The 19,269-nt window shown below is 38.6% G+C and overlaps 1 protein-coding gene across 1 annotated transcript in view; it reads left to right on the top strand.

Moving 5' to 3' along the window:
* Positions 1-19,269, top strand: part of KANK1 (KN motif and ankyrin repeat domains 1) — a 43,587-nt gene that overhangs the window by 22,550 nt on the left and 1,768 nt on the right. The window contains exons 3-9 of the mRNA XM_044678470.1: positions 77-217; positions 2,506-2,727; positions 4,490-4,577; positions 7,700-7,919; positions 9,775-9,917; positions 10,358-10,558; positions 16,605-16,703. Of these exons, the coding sequence (XP_044534405.1) occupies positions 77-217; positions 2,506-2,727; positions 4,490-4,577; positions 7,700-7,919; positions 9,775-9,917; positions 10,358-10,558; positions 16,605-16,703 (1,114 nt within the window). The remainder of the gene's footprint in view (positions 1-76; positions 218-2,505; positions 2,728-4,489; positions 4,578-7,699; positions 7,920-9,774; positions 9,918-10,357; positions 10,559-16,604; positions 16,704-19,269) is intronic.

Below are 19,269 nucleotides of genomic sequence, written 5' to 3'. Positions count from 1 at the left end.
CCACAGAAAGGCTTCCAAGTGCATGCAGTGATTTTGTCTTTGGGCGACGCATCAGCTTTGTGTCCAGGCGGTACTAATGTGTGTTCCTGGCTGTTGTTTTCTTTTTCCCAGTATGTGCCAATAGTGACGGTACACTGAAATCTATTATGAAGAAAGATGGGAAAAAAGAGTCCAACAGCACTAAAAAGAATCTTCAGTTTGTCGGCATTAATGGAGGGTAAGGCAAAAGGGGGAAGCTGTTTGTCTTACCAATAGCCTGTTGTCTCCTTTACTTCTTTCTTATTCCCAATCACCTTCCAGGCTGCCGCTACCCCAGGCCATGATTGAAGAGAACAATACCCAAGAAAATCCATTTTGAGAGTCTTTTCTGTCACCTTCTTAATCCCGCCTGTCTTTTCTCTAAGGAGTATCTAATGAAAATGAGCAAATTTCATCTTCACTTCTGATTGATTGCTAAAGAAAATATTCTTCCTGAAATATTCCTATCAGCAGATTTCTGGGTCACCCTTGAACAGTGCTCACTTAACTCAGTGTCAGAATTCCAAACATAAGTGAGAAGGAAGACGAAAGACCATGATAAAATTAGCACCGTGTCTTAAGACTTCGCTTTCTCTGTGTGACCCTGGGCAAGTCACTTAACCCCAGATGCCTAGCCCTTACCATTTTTCTGCCTTGGAACCAGTACTTGATATCGATTCCAAAATGGAAAGTATGGGTTTAAAAAGAAATGACAGCTTTCCATGCTTGAGAGACCTTAGACCCTTTAATCGTTTACTATTTTACTATTTTATATATATTATATTTATATATAATTTACATTTTTATATATATTTTATTTATATATTTATATTTATTAAATTATATTAAATTATAAAATTAATACATTAAATATAAATAAGTTATATTTATATAACATACAAAATGTTATTTGTTATATAATTATATTTATATAATTTATATTGTATTTTGTATTTATTATATTTCTGTTTATTAAATTATATTTGAGCATTTAATTATATTAATATATTAAATATAAATATATTATGTCAATATAATTTATATAAAATATATAATGATATATACATATATAATTAATTAATGAGCAATCATGATAGGGATCTTCTGATTATGGAAAAAAAGAGTGCACTGTATCCAGTTTTTAGTGATTGAATTTTTCTTTTCTTCCAAAAGGCCCCTTTCTCCTCCACATTTTTTTACCTTTCTTTTCCCTAACATTTTTTTTTTCACAAAATGACCAAGTCAACTAATCAGTGCAGAGAAACCCAAATAGCTTTTTGAAATTATGTGCATTAAAATGTGCAAATTTAATATGAATTCTACCCCTTTTTCCTCTAAGAAAGGAAAGTTCTGAAAACCCATCTTGGTAGATTTCAGCCCCACCCTTTGACTGGGTGCTCTTTGTACTGTGAGAGGATGCTGGAGGCTTCCTGCTCTTGCCACTTGTTCCCTGTGACTCTTGGCGTCTTGGCCTCTGATCCAGACTGAGGTTAGGTCTGTCCAACCAGAGGGACCCACAAGGAATGACATCACAGGATTATAAATTAGACTTTGAGGAAGCAGCAAGGGGCTTGGCTCTTGGTCTAGAAATTTGCCTGCTGGGGCAGCTCCCTCGTGGGCTTTGGCTAGGAAGCCCCCTGTGGCTCTTTTGCATAGCCTTTCTTGGCTAGCGAAGGGAGGTACAAAGGAAGCAGCAAACTCAGATTAACTAGGTGCAGCCAGATGACTATGTGCTTTTCTTTCTTTCCAACTCCAAATTTCACTATCTCATAAATAATTATAAATGAATATATAGTCTCCAGAAAATTTTGATCTGAACAAAATTCCTGTAGAGGTACTTGTAAGAAAAATACAATGTAGAATGATTTTCAGGGTTCCTAAAATTAACATTCCAAGTTTTGAGCTATTCTGTTCTATCTGGCTCAAAAAAAAAAATAAAGAATGAAAGGAATGAGAAATAAAATTGAGTTGTAGGTTTTTGAATTAGGTTCATAAGAGTGTTTCCCTATTGTGCAATAGATGGGATGGAATTTTATTTTAAAGCTTTTTATCATATCCATTGCTTACCCAATATATTTTACTCTTTTCAGAATTCTATGCCCCTAACTCATAAAGCCACAGAACTTTAAATGACTTTTGAAGGGGTCAGTATTTATAACTTAGGATATAAAGTGGAAAGTCCTAAACCACTGCCATTAAATCCAGAGCCTCCTACATAAAACTATAGAGCTGAAGAGGACCTTAGAGTCTCTTGTCCAATCATCTCTTTTTACAGATGAAGAAACTGAGGCCAGAAAGATGAAGTAATTTACTCCCAATCACACAGGGAGTGGCAGACAGGACTAAAATATTGGTCTTTTGACCCCCTAGACCAGTGCTTTTTCCACTAACCCTCATGCCATATACCCTATTAAATATCTGTAAGTCGTGTCACTGGGTCTGTCTGGACACACCTGTGCATCTCCTGAAATCCCAATTGCCACCTAGGTACGAAACAACCTCAAGCGATGATACCAGCTCAGATGAAAGTTCTTCTTCCGAGTCAGATGATGAATGTGATGTCCTGGAAGAGGAGGAGGTGGAGGAGAACACTCAGGGAATGGCGGAAGGGCAGCATGCAGTTAATGTTGAAAGTTTCAGGTCCGTCGGTGTGGAAAATGAGATAAAGGTTCAAGAAAGCAAAGCAGAGAAGGTGGAAATCAGAGAGAGGTGTGGTACATTCGTCTTCCCTCCCCCTTTCCCTATCATGTGTGTCGTGTTTACTTCGGCTGCGATAGAGGTGTCCAACTAGAAGAATCTTCTCCAGAGCTCCTTAAAAAGAAAGCTGGCCGGTCCACCACAGTTCATATTTCTAGCCATTCTATTTACAGGCGAGCTAGGGAACATGACAGCATATCTTATGATGGTGAGAAAGATGACGTGGCTTCTGATCTCCAAAGAGACTTCTGAAATCTTTGTCCTTCACCCAATTTTACACCTGGGAATAATGCTCCCATATCCCCCTTAGGTTCCTCTAAGCTTTTATTGTGTGTGTCGGTAGTATTTCTTTTTCTTTTCTTTTTTTTTTTTTTTAACCCATATCTTCCACCTTAGACTCAATACTGCGTATTGGTTCCAAGGCAGAAGAGCAGTAAGGGCTAGCCCATTGGGGGCTACATAACTTGTCCAGGGTCACACAGCTAAAAAGAGTCTGAGGTCCGATTTGTTTTTAATACACTGAGCCACCTACTTGCCCTCATCTTTATTACTTCTAAGAGAAATTGAAGTTCTTTAATGACAGAAACAGTTTTAACTGATTTTTTTTTAAGTTTTATCTCTAGCCATTTATTTCCTTGCAAGAAAAATGCAATGTTGAATGAGCATTAAGGCACAAAAATTAACATTCATCTATTGATCCATTCTGTTCTATCTAGTCCAAAAAGGGGGGGGGGGGAGAGAATAAAAGGAATGAGAAATAAAAATTACAAAGATAAACTGTATCAGGCAGCTTTCATTTTTTTGTTATAAGTTGACTAGTGGAAAATACTACTAGGAATAGACTTGGGAACATCACCAATAATGAACTGAAATAAAATCCCAAATAAAAGTTCTGATTTTCTGAAATATACTAAGCAAGGGTATAGGAGCTCTTGGTATTTACCAAGAAATATGGATAAGCTCTTTAAAAAAAAGAATAGATGAATAATATACTAAAACTTCATTATGATAAGCATAAAGAGCACCTCCAAATTCCACTGTTTTATTTGGCAAATAAAAGTTGGGCTGCATTAGTAGAAGGTAAGTGTTATTGATCTATGTTTATCTGCAAATGTGTTCAAGTAACTCAAATTTTTGTTCTGACTTTAAGTTTTCACATCCTTGAAAGAAGCATTTTTCCCCCAGCAGCCAAAACAAGTACTTGTTTTTCTGATCAATTAAATGTGCTCCTATTGTATCTTAGTGTATAAATAAAAATAATATAAATGAATATGATAATCCTTGTGTATAAATAAGAATAATCCTAGTGTAATAATAAATAAAAATTCTATTTTTGTTACTTGTAATTGTAAGTAATAATTATTTCCATGTAGAAATATTTTAGTTATTTTTCCATGTAGAAATATTTTAGTTATAAATAACTTTTATTTATACATATAAATAATATTTTAAGCCTATTATTAGGGAATAAATAATGATTTTTAAACCTCTTTTGCAATATTTGTATTAAGAACTGTGGTAAAAGCAAAAGCAATTTTTTACTAAAAAGAATTAAATGTCTAGCAAAGATTAGAAGCTAGAGGTGAATGTAAAATCTAAATATGGCATTTCAAGTATCAGCCAGCCTCCCTCCCCTTTTTTTAAACCTTTGGGCCAGGAGTATACTTTTCAGTTGGGCCATCTGACCTCTTATATTTTAAAAGATTAAAGAATTTATTGTAAGAATTATTCCTTATAAATTTAAACCAATTGACTTTCATTCTTTTATCTTTAGGTACGAATTAAATGAAAAGATGTTATCTGCATGTAACCTATTGAAAAATAACATCAATGATCCAAAAGCTCTGTCCAGCAAAGACATGGTAAGCTAGACCAACATGAAGCCCCCATTAATGGTCTCTGTAAAGTCGTTGTGTTGATGTGAACCATTGCTTACATACTAGCCAAAGTCTGCCCCTAAAGCTGTTTTCCTTGGCCAACTTCCCCTCTCCTGAACCATAAATGGAATGAGGGGGCCACACATAAGTCATATATTGCCTGTTCTCCGGGTAACCAAACCAGTGACCATTTACTTCCATCCTGTGTCGAGAGATTCTTTACCCACCCTGTACTTTTCTTGGGAGTATGCATTCATCTTTGAGGCATGTATTCAGAAATGGACATGGGAATGTCGCTGGAGCTCTTTGCATCTGTCTGTTCCACATGGTCTAGGGATCAGCATGCTAGGATTTGGGGCTTTTATTATTTTTTTTTTATTTGGTCAATGCTTGCTGTCTGGGCAGAAGTCAGCATTCCTTCTTATTACAAAAGTGCATATTTTCTTCTGATGTGGAATGCATCCCGCAACTATTCTTAACTCTAAGAACAACCACGGTGGCCTTCTCATATTTCAAGGAGGAGGTTCTGAAATGACTGAAAACAAGTGGATTTAGGTTGCTTTGCTAATTATGAACGTCCTAGAAAAGGATGGTTTTTATTCTGCCACATTAACTGTATCCCACAAGCCAGGCCTGCCAACTCCTTGGGTTTCTGACTTGGGCAAAACTGGGACTGGTTGTTGCTTTCCCAGTTCTTCCCTTCTCTGGCAGCTCAGAGCTCAGGAGCCTTCAGAAAGCTCCCAGAGAGCAACTGGACAGTCACATGCTCTGGAGGTTTTTCTGCACTGACCAATGTAACAGTAAAACAACCAAGTAAAGAAGAAATTGTAAACTAACAGCTCAACAAAAAAAAACATTGATTTTCAAATTCATAGCATTAGAGATAGAACTAGATGAGATTCATGGGCTGGCTCATATAAATGGGGCCATTTATATTCTTGCATATCTGTCCTCTATTTTAAATAAACCCTGAAATTATTTAAAAGTCTTGCAGAGAGAGAGAGAAAGGGAAGGAGGGAGGGAGGGAGGAGAGAGATTCATTCTAAATGGGCCCATTAATTTGGAATATCCTTGACCAGCCTTGACATTTTACAGATTAAGAAATTGAAATCTAGATAAAGTTGTGGCTGATCATTTAATAACAGAGCTGGGATTAGAACCCAGGTTGCCTGAGGTCTTGGGCTTATTCAATGTAGAATATATAGCCTCTCTGCTTCTGTGATTAGTAAAGCATATTTTCTTTTAAAGTTACCACGGGCTCATTCCGTAAATCCACCAAAACCAATCAATTAATAACATCACTAGAATGGGACAGAGAAGGAAGGTGACATTGAGCTTTAGAGATGAAAGTTTTAAACTTAAAATTTAAAAATGTTAAACCATCTGCATTCCCCCAAGTTAAATTAGATTTAAATGTAAAGATTTTAAACCACCTGCATTCTCCCCAAATCCAAAGATCTAAGGAAAACATAATGGTTGTGTTGGAAAAAAAACAATGAAAAGAACAAGCATTTTTAAAGTACCTACTATGTGCCTAGGCCATATGCTAAGAACATTAAAATATCTCATGCATTCCTCCGCAAAACTTTGGGAAGTAAGTGCTATTAATACCCTCATTTTACAGATGGGGAAATGGAGGCAAATAGTCACACAGCTAGGAAATGTCTGGACCTGGATATGAATTCAGATCATCCTAACTCTAGGCCCAGCATTCTAGACATTGAACTATCTAGCTATTTACATGGTGGGTGCTCAGTAAATATTTGTTGAATGAATTTCTGTGCAAAGAATTTAGTGTGAACATTACTGGAAGTGGGAAAGAACATAGCTTGACTGTTTTTTTTAAATCTGCGAGGGTTTGGGTGTAGGGGTTTTGTTTTGACAGAACCTGTACTTCTCAACAAACATTCAAACCAACCCACTCAACAAATTGCATTTTTCCTCAAACTGTTAAGCAAATCACTTAAGGCAATGACTACAGCTGATAGTACTTGCCACTTCACATAATTTAAAAACTTTGGCCTTGGGCCCATCTCCCAGCTCTTCTGAATACTAATTCTACTCTTTACTTCCTCAAACATAAGTGACCTAAATCTCTAAAATGGGCGTAATAATATTTAGCATTATAATCGTGGCAAGTTGATTGCAAAGATCAAATGAGATACTGCCTTTAACATGCTTTTGAACTGTAAAGTATTGTATAAAGGCAGGTTGCTGTCATAGTCTCAGTTGTTTCAATGATGTCTACACACTTCTGTGGCTCTGGAAAGAAGAGAGAGGTAGGTCAAGAGGAGGAAGGCAAAATGTCCCCCCAAAGTGGGGACATTAGAGATTCTATTGACTTAATGATTTGGGGAAAGTCCTTTGTAGAGTATGGATAAGGGCTTATTCACCATCCCTTATAATAAAGAAGAAAAAAGAAAGGGGGGGGGGGAATTCAGTCAAACTAACCAACATATTGAAGAAGTGCAATGTTATTTATAGTTGAAACTCATAGTTCTTCACCTTCTCTGAGAAGTCAAGGGAAGACATCTTTTTGGGGGCGCTTTTCTTTGGGGCCAATAATCACACTATCAGCTTGGTTGTTAGGTTGTTTCTGACTCTTGATGATCCTATTTGGAATTTTCTTGGCAAAGATACTGGAGGGGTTTGCCATTTCCTTCTCCAACTCATTTTACAGATGAGGAAACTAAGGCAAAAAAAGTGAGTTGCCCAGGGTCACACAGATAATAAGAAATAGAGTTCAAATTTGAACCCAGGTGTTCCTGACTCCAAGCTTGGTGCTCTATGCCCCGAGCCTCCTAGCTGCCCCTAATAGTATCGGCAACTCAACTTTATCTAGTGCTTTGCAGTTAAAAAGCATAATAAATGCAGTATCTCGTTTGACTGATCATTAAGATAGCCCAATAACATGTGATGTTGTTGTAGTTAGCATTGACTAGAAAAAGAGGTAAAAGCTCCTATTTTGGATGCATTGTTTCTGAGAGCAGATTCTTGCCTACACTTGACTAAAAAAGGCCTGGGTTTCGGGACTGTTTGCTTCAGACTTTAAAAACCTATAAATAGAAGTAGGGAAAAATGATTGCAACTTTTTTTTTTTTTTGCAGAGATTCTGCCTCAATACCATCCAGCATGAATGGTTTCGGATATCGAGTCAGAAGGCAGCTATCCCTGCCATGGTTGGAGACTACATTGCTGCTTTTGAGGAAGTCTCCCCTGAGGTCTTGCAGTACATTATCAACATGGCAGATGGCAATGGAAACACAGCCCTCCACTACAGCGTCTCTCACTCCAATTTTGATATTGTGAAGTTACTTTTAGATGCCGGTAAGTTGGCCGCCCTGCTCCTCCCCCAGAATGAAAGAGGTGCGACATTCCTCAGAGAGCCTGTGGGAGGAGTGGAAAGACAACTAGATTTCAAGTGGAAATTCCACCTCTTTACCATTTTTTTTTTAACTCTTACTTTCCATCTTGGAATCAATAGTGTGTATTGTTCTAAGGTAAAAGAGCATAAATGGCTAGGCAACTGGCATTAAGTGACTTACCCAGGGTCCATAGCTAAAAGTGTCTCAGGCCAGAATTGAACCCAGGACTTCCTGCCTCTATCCACTAAACCACTGAGCTGCCCTTTTTGTTTGGTTTTGAGAGAAGCAACATGCCATGTTAGATAGAGAACTGGTCATGAAACCAGGAAGTCCTAGAAACAAATAGTCAGAAGGGGAGGATCAGACTTGAAAAATTAGAAAATGATCCAAGTTTTCCCATTCCCACTTTCTAACTCCCTGCTCAATTCTACCATTGCTCCCATTCCCTGAAAAAGATGGTCCAGTGACCACTTTTCAGCTCCACAAAGAGGCTTAAGAATTAAGAAAGCTGTCCTTTTTCCATTTAAGCTCACTTGGTCTCTAGCTCCTATTTTGTCTAGTGTCCTAGGTGATCATTTATTATTTTGATTTAGAAGAATCTGACATCTGCCCTTTCCATTCCTTTTGATATTACCAGAAAGGAATTCTTGAAGTGGAAGAAGTACTAATGTCAGAAGTTAGTTGAATATAGATTTGCAAAAAGCTACAAAGTACTGAATTGGAGAATGTTAAGTAGATGTTTTGGAAAATAAATGAGTAAATACCGTTGCTGGAAATAGGCAGAGGTTAGACACACACACACACAAATACTTCTTTACCTAGCTTAGATCAATAAACTAGACTAACAATAAATATACATTCATATATATACACATATATATTATGAAATATTAATATCTAGACATATAAAATAGAATACTATTTTAATATTTTAATTTAATATTTATTTTAAAATGTAATAAATAGAAATGAATTTAAACATAAAATAAAATTTAGTAAATGTTAAATAATAAACATGAAATTTATGTGCATATATGTATGTATGTGTGTGTGTGTGCATGAAGCATCTGGGAGGAGCCTAGTTAAAAATTAATAAATATTAGTATAAATCTTGGAGGGCTCCAAAATATAAACCCAGACCTCCATGTCCTCAGTGTATCTTTTTCACATGTCCAGTGTTTGCAAAGAACATAATGTCCCTAGAATGTAGTAATCTGTTGAACTGATGTGGTTTCCCCACTTGTTATGGAAACATCGTTAACATCTTGGCTTAAACATCTGATCTTACACAGATGTCTCATAAGGCCCCTTTTCTGCCTTTCTCATTCCTTTCCTTTAATTAGTATAGGCTGGACACAGTAAAAACCTACTGGATGATAAATTAGCAAGCGCCAGTAGATTTCTTAAGAATTATAGGAACAGAAAATTGTCTGGCTTTATTGCATCCAGGAAGAATGACTCTCTTAGGTCTTGGCAGTTTCTTAGAGGACTTTGTTGGATCTGTTCTCAGACCCAGTAGGCCTGGGGCTCAATGTCATTTAGTTGGAATAAGACTTCCAAAATTCAAAACATGTCAAAAGTAACACTTTGAGAATTCAAAAATACTTTGTGGCAACAGAAATAGCCACAAGCAACATCCAGTGTCCACACGAGCTCTTCTTTTCTTTTCTTTTTTTTTTGGTGGTTCCCACAGACGTGTAGTTTATTTCATCCCACCTCAGACATGCCATCATTCCTTGAGTGCCCCTCCTCTTCTGCACACAAAGGGGTCAGTGTGTGTGGGCTGCTTTCCAAAGGGACTCTTCTTCTCCTTGCAGATGTGTGCAATGTAGACCATCAGAACAAAGCCGGCTATACCCCCATCATGCTTGCAGCACTAGCTGCTGTGGAAGCTGAGAAAGATATGAGGGTGGTGGAAGAACTTTTTGGCTGTGGAGATGTGAATGCCAAAGCCAGCCAGGTCAGTACTATCACTTTGTCGTATGGGATGGGTCCATTCTAGGAGCTGGGAAAGAGTCCTTTCAAGTACCTTGGAATGGCAGACACACGCATACCTAGTTTTCCTTTCTAGTGGTATTAGCCTCTGGCTGGTTATTGCTCCACTCAAAATCTCTTCTGCTTTATCATGTCAGCCAGAGATAAGATGCTGAAATGTGAGATCAGAATCTTTGTTCTTCTGCCTCTTTTCCCTGGAATCTTCCTAGATAAAAACCTGCTGGTGATGTACTTTCTTTGATAATGGTCTCCCAGAAAAACTCGTTTTCTTCATTACCCCTTTTTTTTTGTGTCCCTTCTCTCTGCCACTCACATCCTGTCCTTCTCTTTAACCTGAAACAGATGCTCTCTCCAACATGGCCCCGGAGGGAATTTCTAACTTTCTGTCCTGGTTTCTTCCTGAAGGCTGGGCAGACAGCCCTCATGCTTGCAGTCAGTCATGGAAGAATCGACATGGTAAAGGGTCTGCTGGCCTGTGGAGCCGATGTCAACATCCAGGATGATGAGGGCTCGACTGCCCTGATGTGTGCCAGTGAGCATGGGCATGTGGAGATAGTCAAGCTCCTGCTGGCACAGCCTGGATGCAACGGTACCCTCGAGGACAATGTAAGTCTAACAAAGACCTTCTCACTGAGGGAAAGGGGAAAGGGATGGTGTGAGACAGGAGAAAGGTGCTGATAATATTTATGGAAACCCACATGGCAAGAGGGATTGATTTGTGATCAAAGATTCTAGTCCAAATCTCACCTTTGCCTCTTACTCCCTGTGTGTCCTGGGGGGTGTCACTGAACCAGTAAGAGTCACATCTATAAAATAAAATGAGGGGTTTGGACTCCTTGGCCTCAGCGTGTCCCTTCCATTTCTAAATTTTTGATTCTGTATTTCAGATAGAGCTGAGTTAGGAAAAGAGGACAAAGCACAGTGAGTTTTCTGTTTGGCACATGAACAATTATTTATTAAGCCCAGTGCTGAACCCTGGATGAGATAAAAGAAAACGACACTGTCTTCCCAGTCCTCATCAATCTTATCTTGCAGAGGCTTGCAATGCTAACAGCTGGGTAGCATAGTGGATAGAAGAAGTCAGGGAGATCTGAGATGAAATCCAGGCTCAGACACTTCTTGCCGTAGGACTCTGGGCAAGTCACCTCATCTCTTTGCCAGTTTCCTCATCTGTAAAACCAGGATACTGATAGCACCTCCTTGTCAAGATGGTTGTGAGGACCAAATGAATATTTGTAAACCTTAAAGCAATCTATAAATTTTAGTTATCATTATAATTATTATTACGGACATCTAGCATGCATAGTAGTACAGGTGGAAACAAAGGACTATGGGAGTTCCAAGTATGAAAAGATCATTACTCATTGGGGGGAATCTAGGATCGCTTCATGGAGAAAATGTTATTTGACCTAGAACTTGAAGAACGGATAGAATTCCATTTGGCAGCTATCAGGGCATAGGAAGGAAGATGTTCTGGGTCTCAGACTTGAGGGTTGAGGCGTCCAAATGGGACAAGCAGTCCTGCTCGGTGGGCACCTAGTGAACGGCGAAGAGAATAGTGTAAGATATGGCTGGAACGCTAGGATGGCGCCATACTGTGGACAGCCTTCCATGCCAGGCTTGGAGTTGGGAGTTGACTCATTGGGCAGTAGGAAGCCACCATGGAAGAGTTTTGGGCAGAGAGACGAATGTGACCAGGTCTGTGAAGAATGAAGATAAGTCTGTCCACAGTGTGAAAATGGGTTGGAGGGCAGGGAGACCAGTGAGGAGATTATTTCAGGGCTCCACAGGGGCTTTCTCTAGGAACAGTGAGGAGAGGAAAGAATGAATATGAAAGGGTAAGATGGGGGAAGAATGGACAAGATTTACCACCTGATCCTATATGGGAGGTGAGGAACAGGGAAGAGTCAGACCTGCACATTTGATCTCATATATTTTCATATGTTTGCATGCCACTGTGGTTCATTGGTTAAGAGCAATGGGCCTTTTAGAAATCAGGAAGACCTGAGTTCAAATCCAGTCTCAGACACTTCCTAGCTGGGTGACCTTGGGCAAGTCACTTAAACCTCTATATGCCTAGGACGCATCTAGGTGGCTTAGTGGGTAGAGTCTTGGGCCAAGAGTCAGGAAATCTGAGTTCAAATCTGGTCTCAGACACTTCTTAGCTGTGTGACTCTGGTAAAGTCCAACTTCTGTATAGTCTAGAAGGCAGCTAGGTGTTTCCGGGGAAAAAATGCTGAGCCTACAGTCAGAAAAATCTGAGTTGAAACCCAGCCTCAAATAATTCCTAGCTGTGTGAGCTTGGGTAAGTCACTTAACCTGTGGTACCTGACAGAAGGATTCCTAAAGAAGGAAATGGCAAACCATGACACTATTCTTACCAAGAAAACAGCATGAATAGCTATGGCCCATGGGGTCACATGACCAAACAACAACATTTTCGTATATCCATTTTTTTTCCCTTTTTAAAAAAATTTAAAAAATTTTTTTTTATTTAGAATATTTTTCCATGGTTACATGGAAATAGTTTCCCATGTTCATGTGATATATTTTCTTTCCCTCTTCTCTTCTCTCCCCCCTTCCATTGGGTTGTACAAATGTTATCACTTGATACCTATTTCCATATTTTTCATTTTTGCAATAGAGCAATCTTTTAAAGCTAAAACCCCAAATCATGTACCCATTGAGTCATGGGATCAATCATATGGTTTTTCTTCTGCATTTCACTCCCATGGTTCTTTCTCTGGATGTGAATAATGTTCTTATAAGTCCCTCAGGTTTGTCCTAGATCATTACATTGCTACTAATAGCAAAACCCATTGCATCTGATCGTTTCCTTTTTAGAGCTGGACATGTTTTATTAATATAGAGGGGACTTCTGGTCAGGAAACTGCAGAATCATTTGTTCTGCACCTTAGCTATTCTCAGAAATACCATGATCCAAAACAATCTCAAAGCACTCATAATGAAAAATACTGTCCATTTCCAGAGAAAGACCTGATGGAGTCTGTCTCTGATGGAATACAGGTCAAAAAATACTATTTTTTCCTTGATTTTTTGTTTTGAGGTTGAATCGCCATGGTCACAAAGCTGGTATGTGTCAAAGGGAGTATTGGAACCCAGGTTATCCTGATTCTGAGTCCAGTTTTCTGCCCTCCGTGTCTCTTATCCTACTTTAGTTCATGCTACCTTTTTTTTTTTTTTTTTTTTTTGGATGTCCTGCCCTCCTGCCTTCTTGCAATTGGGAAAGAAAAAGTCAACAATTTTGAAATCTCATTCTAGGACAAGGGTGAGGGTCAGTAAGAGAATTAGCACTGTCGTGTGTGGGGGTGTCCATCCAGAAAGGGATGGAGGGGCAGGTAACGTGCCCTGTTTCTCTGTTCCTGAAAAGCTTATCTGTGGGGAGCCTGGCCTTTGACCACACCTTTTAGTAAATCATATTAAAAAGGTGGAAGAAAAACATCTTCCTTTGTCTCAAATTTCAAACCACTTGGGGTCTAAGCCAAGGAGATAAGGAAGTCAGTGGAGGGTTTTGTGACAAGAAAAGTAAACTGCCGTAGTGTTTCCACCACCTCTGTGGACTGGAACTCCAGCAAATTCCTGTCACTCCGACCTGAAAAAACTAACATTTCCAGCTCTCCTTTTCCAGGACAGGAGATGTAAACTGTTGTTATTCGTTTCCTCTGGCTTCTATCAGGGAAGGGCAGCTTGTGCCAACAGTGGTAAGAGGTTGATAGCGCCCTCCCGCCTGTCCCGGAAGCCTTTAGAGCAAGTTTCTTCTCTTTAATTAACTGCCTCTTCATCCTCATCTATCAAAAGGAAAAGGGTGGGGGAACCAGAGCTGAGGCCAAGCAGAAAGCAGCTGGCTCTGGTCACTGTTAATGCAGCGTTTCATTGAAACAGACATTTATAAAGTACCTACTCTGTGCCGGGCATTACTTTGTTGTTACTGTCAGTCGCTTCAGGCAGGTCCAACTCTTCATGACCTCATTTGAGTTTTTTCTTGGCCAGGGTTCTGGAGTGGTTTTGCTCATTTCTTTCTCCAACTCATTTTACAGATGAGGAAACTGAGGCAAACAGGGTTAAAGGACTTGTCCAGAGTCACACTGCTTAGTGTCTAAAGCCAGGTTTGAACTCGGGAAGTGAGTCTTCCTGACTCCAGGACCCAGTGCTCTATCCACTGGCCCATGGAGCTACCCCAAGGTATTATGTTGGGGATTTGGAAATGAAGGGCTGGAGGATTTGAAAAAAGGAACATGAATGGGTCTATGAATAATGAAGAATAGTCTGACAACAGTGTGAAATTAGATTGGAGGGTGAGGAAGAGATGGGAAGACCAGTGAGGATGTTATTTCAGTGGTCCAGGTGGGCAGTAATATGTACCTGTCTGATGGTGGGAACCAGGAGAATAGATAGAAGAGAACCACCACAGAAGCTATGGTGGGAGCAGAATGGACAAGACTTGTCGATATGTGGGAGATAAGGACAGAGGAGAGTTGAAATTGCCCATGCCCTAAAGAAAGTCCTTTTGAATTTTAATAATGCTAATGTGAGATGTGACAAAACAATGTGATATAAGGCTGAATGTTCTATTAGTGAGATGGAAAGTGAGATAAAGATGGAAGAGTGGCAGGAAATAAGACCAGAGGGCAAGGAGCCAACCTGTTGGAGGCCTTAAATGCCAAGCTAAGGAATTAAGTTTTGGTTTGGTTTTTTGGGAGGTTTTTGAAAAGACAGTTGACCTTGTACGAGTAAGAGTATTTCAGCAGCTGTGTGAAAGATCAATTTAAACAGGAGAACCTGGAGGTAGAGGCCAGTTGAGGAAGCAAGAGACCTTGTTTTAACTTGTGGGGAAAAAAAATGGAAATGCATCCTGATGGCATGTTCTTTTCTATCAGTCCTCAATTTCTATTATTTAAACAAGAGAAAAAAAATCAAACAGAATAGAAATATATGTCATTCTGATATTGGCAAACTTCTTCATAAGACAAAGAAAATAAATTATAACCCCTTAAGTTTTTGGTATCTGTGATCAGTCTTTTCTCTGTCTTGGTAAAGACCCATTTACACAAGCCATCAGAAATCACATTAGTTCATTAGTATAATTTGTGATATTATAAGATGCTAAAGGATTTAAGATTCTGGATTGGTCATTGTGAACACCTAAGAGGATCTGTAACAATGTCATTGCCTAATAAAACAAATTATTTCAAGCCAAACATTTCTTCAGTTCCAGTTTTGTGTAAGAAGTTATAAGAAGAGCATAGCATAGCCAGAAAGCAAGCCTGATCTCCGGAAGCTTACCTGCTACTGGAAGGATGCAACATGTAGGTTAATAAATTAAGAACAAATACACAAGTAAATATAAGGTTTGATGTTGGGAAGGGCATTTATAGGAAGTATCAAGAAAGGCTTTATAGAGGAGAAGGAGAGGTTTATGAAAGGTGTAGGTGAGGCACGGAAAAATAGTCCACATATGGGACACAGCTTGGGTGAAGGTGAAAAGGTGAAAGGTGTCAGGTTTGAAGAATATCTAGGAGTCACCATACTAGAGTATAGAGTTTGTGAAGGTGAGATAAGACCAGAAAGATGAGTGGAAACTAGTTATGGAGGTTTTTAAATGTCAGTCTGAGAAGTCTATATTTTATCTAAAAACGATTGGGAAACCACCAAAGATTTCTGAGCAGGAGAGTGCCCTGGTCACACCCATGCCTTAGTAAAATTATATTTTGGAATATATTTTGGAATAAGATTAAGAGATTTAAAAGATGTGGAGGCAGAGGGGGAGATGGCCAGAAATGGCGACTTGAACAAGGATGTTGGCCATTTGAAAAGGGTAGGTGTGAGAGATGTTGATAAGTTAGAAGCAATGAGATATGCCCCTAGTCCTTACTGCTCTTCTGCCTTGAGACCAATACTTAGTATTGATTCTACAACAGAAAGTAAGGGTTTAAAAGGGGATGAGGTGCGGAAGTGGGGCGCAGCTAGATTGTATCAGGCCTGGAGGCAGGAAGACCTGAGTTCAAATCTGGCCTCAGACACTTCTTATCTGTGTGACCCTGAAGTCATTTAATCTTAGTTGCCTGACCTTTCCTGTCCTTCTGTTTTGGAACTAACAATATTGATTCTAAGACAAAAGGTAAGGATTTCAAAATACAAAATGAAACAAAAGCAAAAACAAGATATGACAAATAATTGAATTTGCAGAGGTAGAGGCTGGTAAAGGGAGGAGTCAGGAAGAATCAAAGAAAACTGAGTTTCTGAACTTGTTAACTCAGTAAACTTGAATTCAGGTAACATCTGAATTCAAATCTTGTCTCAGACAACTTAATAGCTCTGCGACCCTGCACAAATAGATCTAGGCTTCTGTTTGGGGAATTACCTCAAAGGTCTCTTCCAGCTCTAAGTCTAACTTTTTGTCATCTAATGGATTTGGTCATCAAGGAAGATTATGATGTTCTTGATGAAAATAGGGACGTTCAGAAGAAAGTTGGGTTTAGGGGGAAAGAGAAGAAGTTCCACTTTGGACGAGTCAAATTTTAAATGCCAGAGTTTGGTTGGTTATTTACCCCATCCCCAAATAGCCCTTCCCTTAGATGAAGGATCTTAAAACTTTGAGTCTTTTGACTTGGTTTTCTCCATTTTCTTCAAGGATGGAAGCACCGCACTCTCTATTGCCTTGGAAGCAGGACACAAAGACATAGCTGTTCTTCTTTATGCCCATGTCAACTTCTCCAAACCCCAGTCACCGGTCAGTATTGAATACCAAAGATGTGGAAATAAACTGAAATTTCATAGGATGATTCCCTTCAGTTGTTAGGGGACCAGGAGGTCTAGATGCTTTGATGTTCTTGGCAAATTCTCTCTCCATAAGCTACAAAAGACCTGGAATAGCTGCTTTGTATCTAGTGCAGAAGTCCTTAACACCTCCTTATCCTCTCTGAGATAGTGGATGGGCTGTTCTAGTACCAAAAAGTGTTTGTCATCTTTGTAACTATTGTCCAAAATCACCCAGACCATGATATGTCTGTCCTTCTCTCTTCCCTTCTACTTCAAGGCTAAGGCCAGTTTGGGCTTCAGCTCATGCTCACACTAACCAGAAACTTGAGGCTTGAAACAGGTGGTACCCATGTTAACTGAGCCTTTGTCTTGGGAGGAATCATCTTTTTAAGTGGAGGTAGGGGACAGGAAATGGCTTTAGAATTTCTGCTGCTTTTAGAGCCCTAGACAAAACTTTCCTGAGCCCAGCCAAAGGTTTGGCCAGCATTGTTCTCAGACCTGCTAAGACTCATTTGTTTAATGCCAGGCATATTAGTTCAAAAGTAAATGTGTCATCTTATTGAGCTAGAAAAAATAATAATAAAATGTATTTGGAGGAACAAAAGATCAAGAATAGCAAAAGAATTAATGGAAAAATGTAAAGAAAGAAGGTCTAGCAGTTAGAGATTTTAAGCTGTATTTTATAGCAGTAATTATTAAAACTATAAGGTCTTGGGGGCAGCTAAGTGGCTTGGTGAGTTGAAAGCCAGGTCTAGAGATGGGAGATCCTGGGTTCAAATCTGACCTCAGACACTTCCTAGCTTGGGCAAGTTACTTAACCCTTGCCTAGCACTTACTACTCCTTTGCCTTGGAACCAACACACTGTACTGATTCTTAAATGGAAAGTAAGTGTTTTTTAAAATGGAAGCAAAAAAACCCACTGTGGTACTAGCTAAGAAATAAAAAGTATATATCGGTGGAACAAAAGACATATTAGAAACAGCAGTAAAAGATTATAGAAATCTTGTATTTGACAAAAATTGAGATCTAAGCTATTGGATTAAGAAATCACTATTTGGTAAAAATTTCTGAGACCACTAGAAAGTAATTTGGCAGAAATAAGTATAATAAAATTAATATCCAATAAATCCAAGTATTATATTTTATAAGATTTATCAATAATCACTTGAAGTAAAAGACAAAAAAGCAAAAGCATGAGTAAAGAGAAGTTTTCCCAGCCTCATTCATGTGAAAAGAGAGAGAGGGGCGGGGTTACACACAAACTTTATCTCCAAAACATAAGGATGTAACATGAGAACAAAAGTGGGATGCTGGGAATTGGAGTTCTGGGGAGTAGATTCTAATTATACACAATGTATAGATCAGTAACTTATACCATTCACTAAGATAAGATTGAAATGGATACATGATCTAGACATAAAAGAAGATATCATAAGAAAATTAGGACAGGGAACATATTACCTATCAGATGTGTGGATAAGAAGGGAATTTATGAGTCAACAAGAGATAGAGAGCAATGTGAGATGTCAAACAGATAATCTTGAGTACATTAAATTGAAATGGTTTTGTACAAATAAAATAAGTGGTAACAAGATTAGAAGGAAAGCAGAAAATTGGGAAAAGTTTTTCCTAGTCTCTTAGATAGAGGTCTCTTATCAAAAATATATGGAGAACTTTGTCAAATGGGAGTGAGAGCCTTCTACAATTAATAAATAGGTAAAATATATGAACAGACAGTTTTTGGATGAAGAAATTAAAGCCATATATAAGAACTTGAAAAAATGCTTTAAATCACTACTGATTCAGGAAATATAAACCAAAACAATTCTGAGGTATCATCTCACACCTGTCAGATTGGCTAAAATGACAATAGGGCACATGTTGGGAGGGGATGAAGAAATGTGAGTACACTAATTCACCTCTGGAGGAACTATGAATTGATTCAACCGTTTTGGATAGCAATTTGGATTTATATTTATAGAGTTATATGTGTTGTATACCCTTAGACTCAGCAATACCATTGCTGGGTTTATTTCCCAAGGAGAGCAGGGGAAAAAGAAAAAGAACGTATAGATTACAAAATATTTCTAGTAGCTCTCTTTGTGGTGTCAAAGAACTGGAAACTGAGAGAATGTCCATCAGCTAAGGAATGGCTAAACAAATTGTGGTATGTGATTGTGATGGAATACTTCTGAACTGTAAGAAATGATGAGCAGATTAATTTTTTTTTAAACTTGGAAAAAACTACATGAAATAATGAAGAGTAAAATGAAAGGAGGGACTGAATTAAGAGGAGGGATGGAGGAAGGGAAGAAGGAAGGAAGAAAAAAGAAAGAGAAAGGAAGGAAGAAAGAGAAAAAAGAAAGGAAGAAAGGAAGGGAAAGAAAGAGTAGTGAAGGAAGAAAGAGAAGGTAAAAGAAAGAGAAAAAGGAATGATGTAAGAAAGAAAGAAAAAGGAAGGGAAAGAAAAAGAAATGGTGTAAGAAAGAGAAAAAAGAAATAAAGGGAGAAAGGAAGGGAAACAAAGAGAAATGAA

The sequence above is a fragment of the Gracilinanus agilis genome, chromosome 1, assembly GCF_016433145.1.
Source record: "Gracilinanus agilis isolate LMUSP501 chromosome 1, AgileGrace, whole genome shotgun sequence".
Lineage (NCBI taxonomy): Eukaryota > Metazoa > Chordata > Mammalia > Didelphimorphia > Didelphidae > Gracilinanus > Gracilinanus agilis.
The sequence above is the reverse complement of the archived record's forward strand: the minus strand, read 5'-3'. Positions and strand labels throughout refer to the sequence as shown.